At 40.1% G+C, this 11,981-nt stretch overlaps 1 protein-coding gene across 1 annotated transcript; it reads right to left on the minus strand.

Moving 5' to 3' along the window:
- Nucleotides 1–1,109: 1,109 nt before the first annotated feature.
- ISCA2 (iron-sulfur cluster assembly 2) lies at nt 1,110–8,351 on the minus strand. The gene is made up of 4 exons (XM_087726325.1): nt 8,256–8,351; nt 4,942–5,107; nt 2,509–2,624; nt 1,110–1,711 (listed from the first exon to the last, which is right to left on the minus strand). The coding sequence occupies exons 1-4, from the start codon at nt 8,321–8,323 to the stop codon at nt 1,537–1,539; spliced, it is 525 nt and encodes a 174-aa protein (XP_087582451.1). The 5' UTR covers nt 8,324–8,351; the 3' UTR covers nt 1,110–1,536.
- Between the last annotated feature and the right edge of the window lie 3,630 nt (nt 8,352–11,981).

The raw sequence follows: 11,981 nt of genomic DNA on the forward strand, positions 1-11,981 counted from the left end.
TGCAACCCCCCCCCCAGTGGACATGCATGCACTACAGGCGCTCCCCCCCCCCACATTTTTTGCATACTTTTTTCGCCCTCCCCAGGCTCCAGAGGTTTTATAGGAGCCTGGGGAGGGCAAAAACAACTTCCATTTCATTTCATTTCATTTCATTAATTTGTATGCCGCCCACTCTCAAAGATACTCAGGGCGGCTTACAAGTAAAAAAGGGGAAGGGAAGGACATACAAAAACAAGACAACATTAAAAGATCACAACATTCACAACTTAGGATGGGGCTGGACAAATTCAACAGCCCCAGGCCTGCCGGAACAGCCAGGTCTTGGTCGCTTTGCGGAAGGCCGGAAGGGTAGTAAGGGTCCGGATCTCCACAGGGAGACCGTTCCGTAGGGCCGAAGCAGCAACAGAGAAGACCCTCCCCCGGGAGGTCGCCAGCCGACATTGACCGGCAGATGGAATCCGGAGGAGGCCTAATCTGTGCGATCTTATAGGCCTCAGGGAGGTAATTGGCAGGAGGCGGTCTCTCAAGTATCCAGGTCCAATACCATGTAGGGCTTCCCCCATCCCCCCCGGATGCCCTCCAGAGGCTTCAGGGACATTCAGGAGGTTTCCCTGAAGCCCCCGGAGCAGTCAAAACGACCCTCTGAGCAAACCGGAAGTCAATTCCCAAACTTCCGGTTTGCCCATAGGGCCGTTTTTCTGCGATCCGGAGGCTTCAGGGAAGCTCATGAAGCCTCCAGAGGGCCTCCGGGGGGGAGGGGGGGCTCTTTTCGCCCTCCCCAGGCTCCTATAAAGCCTCTGGAGCCTGGGGAGGGCGAAAAATGGCTTTAAAAAAGGATGAACTCAGCTGGCTGGCGCATGTGCCGTGACAAATGGCTACGCGTGCCACCTGTGGCACGCATGCCATAGGTTCGCCATCACTGTTCTAGGATAAAAGAAAAACTATACGCTGTTGCCAAATTCTCTTAATAAATCCAGATAATAAATACAAGAGCTGGCTAACTAGTCAAGGGAGCGGGCGAGGAAATGCTTGTTTTATTGTAATCAAGAATTGGAGCAAACTATATTATGCAGAGAACCTCTCCTGCCCCTTCATCAAAACCCTGGTGATTTTTCCATGCAGGCATGTCTATTTATTGTTGTATGCTCAGCCTCAGTTTATATAGAAACCTTCCTTGACTATGCAAACCACATTCACACAAATCTCATTATATAGCACTGTAAACAACTGGAAGGTTTTAAAATAAAATTAAAAAATCAGAAAATATTTTAATAAATAAATAGTTCATGGCATCACAGCAGAAGCTGATTGCTTAGATCTGTCCTCTAAAGCAAAGACTCACAGATACCAAATGAGATTAATTCATTTTACATTCAGGCTTGGATAAATCAGTTCTTGACTAAGTCTTGGCTAAGATACTTTCTTTCATCATGCAGTATCACAGACTAAACCAGTTATTCCGCTGAATTGGAGAACAGGAAAAACAACAATAAAAGGAACTTTTCTTCATCATTCAATCCACCTGGAATAGTTCGATCAGAGTTTAACTGAGAAAGATGATCCACAAGAACAACCTTGTTCTGCCTGTGGATTGTTCACTACTTGGAATGAGCTGCGAATTAGCTCCTGGTTGAAGTCCACCATTGCTCCTTTCACAAAGCTTAAGCTGTCCAAGTCCACAATCACTCTGGCACCGCCTTTCTCAAAAACTCTGGAAAAGGAGCACAGACAATATGTCATTGCATTTGCACCAATCCAAAATACTTTAGCAGTAGTTTTAAACTCCGGTTCATGTGTAAACAAAACCTTCAGGGGAGGCTGGAAATCTTTTAGGAATCTTGTCCAATTACCCTAAATTTTGTTTACAATTTATTGTTGTGTTATTTTTAATTGTTTTGGGCAGTGGTGAAATTCATTTTTTTTACTACCGGTTTTGTGGCCGTGGTTTGGTGGGTGTGGCAGGGGAAGTATACTGCAAAATCCCCATTCCAACCCCACTCTGGGGCCAGCCAGAGGTGGCATATGCTGGTTCTCCGAACTACTAAAAATGTCCGCTACAGGTTCTCTAGAACCTGCTGAATTTCACCCCTGGTTTTGAGTCATCTAGAGATACATGTTTAGAAATGAATATTTTATAGTAATATAAAGGCTACCTGACTAGAGTGGTGAAGAGAGAGCTCAAAACATCTTAAATTGAGTCTCCTCTATCCGATTTTATTCATCAGTTCTCTATGAAGTAGAATAGGCTGAGAAAGAACGACTGGCTCAAAGTCACCCAAGAGTGCTCCACATTTGTGTAAGGACTTGGCTCTGGTGTATTCAGGTCCAATACTTTCCCCTTCCCATAATTAAATGTATTTTGCTAAAAATCCTAGAAATGATTATGTGTCCAACAGCAGGGAACAGTAAAATATGAATTTGGGGGCAAAGGAACTGTTATTCAACCACCATCCTTCTTTGTTCTACAATTCTCTCATCTGTCACAGGCAGTTTAATCTATGTGCTCACCTGTCATCAGAATTGACAACTGTATCCAAGGAAAATTTGTATTGGAAACCTGAACAACCACCTCCTTCTACCTGCAACCTGAGACACTCAGAGCCTTCTGCAATCTCCAACAGCCTCTGTCAATACAGAAATGCAAACATTTGTGAACAATGCTTACTATCCATTTAAATTAAACTATTAATGGCTTCAAAGGAATGGTGAGCACAAAAACAGAGTTCAGGTACAGAATGCACAGCAAAATTATGCCAATCAGACAGGCAGCATTTTTTTTCCGCCACATATTCTATGTGCCTCATCTAGTAAGTGAAAGTCTCAAGGTAGAACTAAATAGCAGAATCAACTTTTATAACCCTTTGTTGCCTTGAACTAAAACCAAACCAAACTTTGTCCTCTGTTTGATCAGTTGAATCAAACCTGTGTGGTAGTTAAAGCAATTAGGATAAAATGAACAAGGCTTATTGTAGTTTATTCACATATGTCAAGGGATTTTGTTTGAGAAAGCACAGTAAAACAAGTGTATGGCTTATAGTTATACCATGCAATAAACATTTATTCTTACACCAAACTAGTTGTGACCTGCCAATAGCAAGCAGAGCTGGTAGCAGATTCAGACGTGAGGAGGTTGGGAAGAAACATGGGCCAGTCCTGGTCTGGGGAAGGCTCTGATGAGGGCTCTGTGTCGAAGGCAAAGAGGGGGGCAAAGCCGTATGCCAGTTATCAGCTGCCTTCAGAGTCAGACATCAGTGAGGCAGATGAACAGCTAGAGCTTGTTCTCAGTGAGCGAATGCACAGAGTTGCCAGACGAAGGGAACAGCTAAAGAACAGGGGGCAACTTGAGAGTAAGAGGTGGATGATGAATGGCCCCTCCCAGAGGAAATAAAAGAGGAGCGAAAGGGAATGGAGTTTGCAGGAGACAATTAGTTTGCTTAATTGGTTCATGACTCTCCGACACTCCTTGCCAAGTTTTGCAGATTTGGCCTGTCAGCTCTCCAAGCCAGATAAGGTCTGTAACTGTAAATCCTCCCTTGAAATACTTTACTGGATGTGAATGAGCAGAATTCATAGTAAATTAATAAAAGGGTTTTTGTAGGGACAAGGTGTTGCTCTTGGGAAGCATAGGTCAGAACACTAGTCAACCTTGAAGGTTATACTTCCTCAAAGTATTCTTTGATTTATCAAAGTGTAACAAGATGTCTCTTTATTCTTAAGCATGCAGTACAGGAAGTCCTTGATTTACAATCAAGGCACTAAAGAAGTGACTTACAGCCATTTTTCACCATTATAAGCATTGCGGAATCCCCATCAGTGGTGGGTTCCAGCAGGTACACCCCAGTACGGGCAGTATCAGTGCCTGCTGGAACATTGCTTTGGAGGGCTTACCCGCCCGCGTTCCTTACCTATATTTGAGCCAACTGGGCCACTTGCGCACACACATGCAGCATACAGCACCTGCGCAATGCTCCGCTGAGCAGCTGGAGCGTCACAGGGCAGTGGGTACACATGCGTGCGCAGCATGCACGTGGTGGATGCCCGGTCCTGTCACAGCGTACTGGTTGCGACAGGGTCCAGAACCCTCCACTGATCCCCATGGTCATGTGACTAAAATTCAAATGCTTGCAGTTGACTCCTATTTATAACAGTTACAGTGTCCCAGGTTCATGTGACCACAGTTTACAACCTTCTGACAGGCAAAGTAAATGGGGAAGCCAGATTCATTTAACAACCATCGTAGTGGTAACTTAACAACTGGTAACGAAGGTCATAAAATGGGAAAAAACTCACTTAACTATCTTGCTTAGCAACATACATTTTGGGCTCAAGTGTGGTCGTAAGCCAAGGACCAGCTGCATTATATTTAACTTTCTTTTTCTTGTCCTCTGCTAAAACAAATGTTTTGAAACTTTTGTCCTTTAGAGATTGAAAATAACTACAAATTGCAGTCACCCCAGTTACACATAATCACACCAGTTTCATATAGTTATATACACAATTTATATTGTGGCTATGCTGCAGAGGCTTTTAATTCAGCATCCGAGGTGGGTAAGAACACTCTGGATGTGACTTAGGAATATATTTACTGGCTATTCCTTATGGATCAGTGTCTATGGTGGGGTGAGAGGGGGCAGCTCAGAAAAATAAATATTCCTATTACCTAAATACATTACTTTCTGAGCTTCAGCTGTCTCAGAATATTATCCTATTAAGATGTTAAGGACCAATGTCCCTGTGAAAATCCAAATAATCCTTGCTGTTTTCAAATGTAAATATTGCATACCTCTGAACTGAGTCAAACATACTTTTACATCTATATTTCTCTATGACAGATTCATAAAATGGTGCATTATGTGGGCATAACAATCAGCACTGTACTGCACTGTACTCCTGGAGGCATCCAATGGCTACGTAGGTCTAGGGACATCCAGGGAATCATACCTTCACGCAGCTCTCACTGAGATAGATCTGCCCATTACTAGAATAAGTTTGGGTTTCTCCAGAGGCAGAGGATGCTATCCACTGTGTTCTTATCCTTGACATACAAGCTCTGTTTTTCATGGCACAGAATGGACTTCTCATTAACTGCCAGATAGCAAGAGAACAGCTACATGGAAAAGATAAGAATGGAATGTCCTTGTTAGAGAAAAAAATAAAAATTAGACTGATAATACAAAAATTGATGACAGTACAAAAGTCATGAAGAAAGGAGATAAGACAAATATAAACAAGAAGCTCGAAACCTCAGGGTCAGCTAGCATGCAGAGACTAGAATGGCGAGAACTATGGCCTAAATACTAAAATTGTAGACCCTTAAAAAGCCTCCGTGACACCATTTTGATGCATAGACATCGGATAAAAGCATGATTCCCATTTATTGTGATGCAAACCTCATCCTTTTATACTTGCATCCTTTTCTCAGAATTTTAATTAGCATTTATTGTAATATAAAATACAAATGAAAATAAAGATCAGAAGAAAAAGGGGGAAAGTGTGCAAGGAAAAAAAGAAAACCAATGATCTCCAACTCTTTTCAGTGCAGTAGAATTCAAAATACAGTTAGAGCCTACATTTTTCATTTTATATTTCTAATATTGCTATAGTTTTTTTTTTAATTTACTTGGATCCTGAACATCAGATGCAAGTGTCATTTCCACTGTTCTGATGTAAAATAAGTTCCTTCCTTGGATGATATAACAAATGCTGTTAAATTGTGGGAGGTTGTATGCCTTTCTATGTGAAAAAGAAGGTAGGAAGGAAAGCTAATGATATGAATTCCTTGTTTGCTAGCCATTTACTTAATAGGAAAGGGAAAAAGATTTTTCCCTTTGTGTAAAAGAAATTAACTGCTGTAACTGTACTCTGAATATATATTTAAAGTCTAAACAGCTATGTTCAATGATATGATATTCAAGCACTATTAAACATCACCAGGTTTGGGAATAACTCTTTAAGGGTTATGTATACCCTAGGGGAGATTAATTTTATGCATTTCATTCTGTGCTGTTCTTCCTATATTTATTCCACAACAAAGGCTTTTTATGAACTAAGTATTGGTAAACTTATTTGCTTTGTAAATAACCTTGGGGGAAGTCATAGCTATCTTTTTTTTCAACAGCTATAAAAATTATTGTAGCAATATCTGTAATAGGACAAGCTGTGGCCTATAATAATTTCATCACAATTTTAAGTTTTCCTGAAATAAAATAGCTACCTATGAACATTACAGAGAGAATGGTATACTGTTAACTGAAATGAGCAGTGGTTTTTTAAAAATCTGTTCTCTCTCATTGGACAACCTCAGATACATCAAAAACCAAACAACAATCTACAATTATTTCTTCTACAGGTAGTCCTTGACTTACAACAGTTTGTTTAATGACTGTTCAACTTTACTGAAAATTGTGACTTATGACCGTTTTCCATAGTTACAATTTTGGCAACCTGCCCATGATCATGTGATCAAAATGCAGATGCTTGACAACTGGTTCATACTTAAGACCACTGTGTCCCAAGGTCATGTGATCACCATTTGCAACCTTCTGACAAGCAAAGTCAATAGGGAAACCACAATCACTTAATAACCATGTTGCTAACTTAACAACTGCAGTGATTCACTTAACAACTGTGGCGAGAAAAATCATAAAATGGGGAAAAACTAACTTAACAAGTGTTTCACTTAACAACAGAAAGTTTGGCATTCATTGTGGTTGTAAGTCGAGGACTACCTGTAGTATGCTACTGTCATTTACCATATGATTTGAATTTTGCTACTCTTAGCCTCAATACCATCTTCAGACAGTGAAACCTATAAGGTTAATAGTGCGAAAGAATGCTGGGTTTCAATTTTTATTAAATCTTTTGTGTTCTTCCTTGCACTATTTGATTGAACATCATCTTCGTGAAGATGTGTTATTACAGCTCAGTGTACAGGTGGACCTCAACTTAAGATCACAATAAAGCCCAAAATTTCTGTTGCTAATCGAAACATTTGTTAAGTCAATTTTCTCCTATATTAGGACCTTTCTTGCCAGTTGTAAATCATTGCAGTTGTTAAGGTACTAACATGGTTATTAAGAAAATTGGGCTTCCCCATTGACTTGTAAGAAGGCCTCAAAAGGAGATCACATGACTTTGGGACATTGTAACTGTCTTAAATATGAGACAGTTGCCAAACCTCTGAATTTTGATCACATGAGAATGATTGTGTGAAAAATAAGTCACTTTTTCCAGTGCTGTTGTAACTGAATGTACTAAATAAACTGTTGTAAGTAAGGACTACCTGTATAGCCTTCCTGTGAGTCAGTCCTTTCAGCCATAGATTTAACATTTCTAATGTATGTTGTCTAGTTGAAATTAAAAGCATTACAATTCATTTCACTTCATTTTAAAAATCGACAAGCATAGAAACAGATCTGAAACAAAGTTTTATATAGCTGGAAAAAATGAAACATTGTACTGAAAGTACAATTCTATGAATGACACTATTGTTAATTTAAAAAAATCTGCAAAATAAGAAGAGGCTAACAATTTTGCATTTGGCTATGACTATGTTAACCTAACAATAGCTTAACGTTTCAAAGCATTGAATTGGCAGTATGTAAAATAAGCAATTAATTACAACTGGGTTAATATTTTTGTCTAAAGTTACAGGAGAACTGGTTTCTTTTAGTATCTTTCAGATCTTACTGCATTTACATTTCACCCCACTTTAATTAATACAGAGTAGTGATCTAAAGACTTGGAACGCTATAAAACACTACTTATTCAATTTTGTACATAGCAGAACATATACATTGCACTATAAAAGTGTGGGTCTTCAAGAAGATGCAGCTAAAGAGTTCAAGCTTTATGGATTTTACATCTATTAATTTCAACCCATCTCACTGTACATATAAATAATTATTATATTATATATTATATTCTATCTATCTAATATAACTCTATTAAGAAGCAAGAACTGTTTCTAAGCCTGAGATTCCCCCTCGCCCTAAGGTTCCCTATTGAAATGAAAAGCCAGACCAATGGGGTTCATAAGCAGGGACAAAAATGCCCAAATCCTTCCTAGGGCTGTCCTTTCGACTGCTTAAGAACAAGCTATTATGACTCTCGAACTGGAAAGGCTGCTTGCCTACACGATGAAAATATTGAAAAACAAATTAATCCTGTTCCTCCACCCCCATCATATCAAGGCTGGAAGGAGCGCTGCAGTTAACATACTAACTCCTCGCACAAATAAATAAAAAAAATCCCACCTGCTCCGCCTGCAAGAGCTCAGCGCCCTAAAACTACCGAGCGCCGCGAGTGCCGCCATCTTCATCATTTCTTTCGCGTCGCTATTGGTGGAAACGTATCGTAAAGCTTCGTCACGCCAAACGCCAATTGGTCCGCGGCACTGAAGAGGCGGCTTCGCCAAGATCGAAAACAAGGATGAAGGCGGAGATTGAGTCACGTGGTCAGACGTGAAGGCAAGGACAGTAGGGCGGAAGTAATTGGAGAATGCTGTTTATCGGCTGTTAAGTTAACGCGAGTCTTGTTTCTTTCCCTCCAGCATTATCCACTTGAAGATTGTCTTTGCAGTTGCTTTGTTTTCCCCTAAAATTCGTGCAATTGCTTAAAAAAACTCTATTCAGAACGTTTTTCTATTAAACATGTCTATCAAGATTTTTGCCAATTTTCTTGTTTTTAGGATTAATGACAGTCTGCAAATTACTAACTATTGCAGCATTATGAATAAATACATAATAATTCTCTCAATTCAATGTAAATTCGATTGTCCTCAACCGGGATCACTCCTAAGATAGTGTAACAATATAGCCTGATAATACTGCATACCTTTACTCTGTAGTAAGGTTAATGGGGGTTATTTTTGAAAGGCCATAGGCTCACAGCCTAATATTTCTTTGCCAAGGAAGGATAAGTGTGTGCAAGGTGCACAGTAACTTTTTGTGCAAACTTTATACAGCTTTTCTGGTTTCCATGTTTCCAACAACATGAATGATGAATGCTTTTGCCTTTATCTTCAAATCAGTTTTTGACTCCTAGTACCAGCCTGGACAAGTCCCTGTAGTTTTCTTGACAAGATTTTGAGAAGTGGTTTGGCAATGCCTCCTTCTTAGGACTGAGAGAGAGAGAGAGATCTTAACCCAATCACTTTTCTAGGTTCATGCATTGTAGGAAGTTATCATCCAGCCCTCTCCAAGAAAAATGAAATATCCTAGGAAATATTGAAAAGGCAGAATATTTCTCTGGATGTGAAAAGAAAGAAACATGTTTTAAAAGACAGAATAGCTGCCTGTAGCTTCCTGCCCATCCCCACTTTGTCAATGGGCCATTAAGAAGGCCAAGCTAGTCCCTTTACATAACAAAGACTTCTCCACTTCAGCTACAGGGGGGATGGGATTAAAGCATGATAATATTGACACTTTACCCAACTCACCACATGGCATCTGAGAACTCAACCAAACCTGGATTCAAAACGCAGCCTAGAGAGTTGCCCCTGCATGGGCCCATGGGAGTCTGACAACTAATCAGAATACAAGCTCAAGATCAAAGGCCAGAGAGGGCATAAAACCAGGGATTCAGCATCTCAGTCCTTCCTTCTCTTTTCTCCACCAACATTGAAGCATGTGATCACCTTTTCTGTTCAGGCCTCAAGCCATGTGGTCCTGTCCACCAATAAACCATCTTTCCAAGCAGCCTCCATGTCTCCAGTGTCTTTTTCCCCACTTGAAGCTGAACCCAGGACGACATTTCTTTCATAAATGCATAAGGCAGGATTAGAATTCATGACTCCTGGTTTCCAGCTTCATGCTTAATACTACACTATATGAAACTGACTCTTAATGTATACAGTAGCCCTCTTTTAAAACAGTAACATTCTAATCCTACTTTAAGAAATATGCTTACCCTGGAGGAGAACTCATAACCATTCTTGCATTCAGGGAAATGCTCAAAATGATCTTGCTTTAATTGGCCACCGGCCTTAGAATAGCTTATAGGGTGTATTATTTGTTTTCTAATTATTTAATGATATTCTTATGGTGAATATAAGAATTTTAATTACTTATTTTTAATTTTTTATATAGTCCATTGCTGTTTTGCTTATGTACACTGGCCAGAATCAAAGAGGTTGGTTTACAAACACAGTCAAATAAATGAACCAACCTGTAACTGAACTTGCCATAATAAATCATAAATGGATAAGCACAATATGCTGGGTTACAATGTGGTTGACTCAATGTTTTGGCAAACCTAGTCAGTATTACTAATTTATAAGATAATAGATTCTTGCTTAGGCAAGTAGGTTAATTCAGTCATTTGTGAATGTTGACTATAAATTAATTTCTGGTACAAATCCAGCCAGTTATGAGGAAAAACTTTTTCCCAAATTCATCCTTGGCAACTGCACTTTAATTTTGTTCTTACATTTCTTAAGCTTGGTGAAAGTTTTCTTTATTCTAGGTGAAAGGGATATGCTGAACATGCAAAGGGAAACCTTAACCTTAACAATATGCTGCTCCATGCTGATTTGACAAGGCCAAAAAAACGGAGGCCTTTTTTTGAATGACCCTCAAGTAATCTGGTTATCATATTTGTGAAAAAGACAGGGCAAGATGCCCATGTTTGTCCAAACAAAGAAGCATTTCTAACCTTGTGAATTAAGCTAAAGGTTTTCAGAAGCTAAACACTGGCAGCAAATGACTCAGGACAACCAATGCATTTTAATGGAGCCACTGTGCAGGCCAAATCCATTGAAAAGAGTTCAATGAAAGAAACAGATCTGCAATCAAACCACTTATTATGCATTATCCAGCATCACTAGTAATTCCAGCCATACAACTTCATTCCATGAGTTGCCTTTAGTTGCAGCACAGCAGACAATATTGATGTGCCTTTATTACCAGAACATTTTCTTCAAGTACCTATTTAACCTTATACAGGTAGTCTTCGAGGTACGAAAAAAATTAGCCCAAAATTTCTGTTAAGTGAGACATTTGTTAAGTGAATTTTTCCCCATTTTATGGCTTTTCTCTATTGTGGTCTTAAGTCAAGGACTTTCTGTACATTGAGCTGTAATAAATACTTCCTCAGGAAGATGGTGTTTTGAAACATCAAATAATGCAGGAAAGCACAAAAAAGAAAAATAGAAACGCAGCAGGTGAAACCCAGCATTCTTTTGTACCATTAACCTTATGAGGCAGTGTTGGCAAATCTTTTCAGTACTGAGTGCTGAAATGGGAGTGTGCACAGGTGCATGCACATGCCGGAAACTGGAAGAGCAGCCAACCAGTGCATGTGTGTGCATTGGGAAGATAATCTTCCAGTTTCCAGCACACACATGCACGCCAACCACCTGGTCTTCCGGTTTCTGGCACACATGGGTGCAAAGACCAGCTCCTTGAGGCACATGTGCATGTCGGAAACCAGAACATGGTGTTCCCAGCACACACACGGGAACTGGGCGGCTGCTCTTCTGGTTTCCGGCGCTCCCGTGCATGTAAAGACCAGGTGGCCAGTGCGCCAGAATCCAGAAGAGCAATGGGCCATGGCTTGCGTGCCCAGAGAGACACCTCTGTGTGCCACTTCCGACATGCATGCCATAGGTTTGCCATCAAGGTTATAGGTTTCACTGTCTAAAGATGGTATTGAGGCTAAGAGTAGCAAAGTTCAAGTCATATGGAAAATGACAACAGTACACTACATAGTCCTCAACTTACAGCCACAATTAAGCCCAACATTTATGTTGTTAAGTGAGACATTTGTTAAGTGAGTTTGCCCCATTTTATGACTTTTCTCACCCCAATTGTTAAGTGAATCACTTCAGTTGTTAGTGTCCTGGTTGTTAAGTGAATCTGGATTCTCTATTGACTTTTCTTGTCAGGTCACAAACGGTGATCACATGACCTTGGGGCACAACAACGGTCTTAAGCACGAACCAGTTGTCAAGCATCCGAATTTTGAACACATGATCATGGGGA

This window comes from Thamnophis sirtalis, unplaced genomic scaffold, assembly GCF_051295495.1.
Source record: "Thamnophis sirtalis isolate CommonGarterSnake01/CBP01778 unplaced genomic scaffold, rThaSir2_p1.2 scaffold_1, whole genome shotgun sequence".
NCBI classification, from domain to species: Eukaryota; Metazoa; Chordata; class Lepidosauria; order Squamata; family Natricidae; genus Thamnophis; species Thamnophis sirtalis.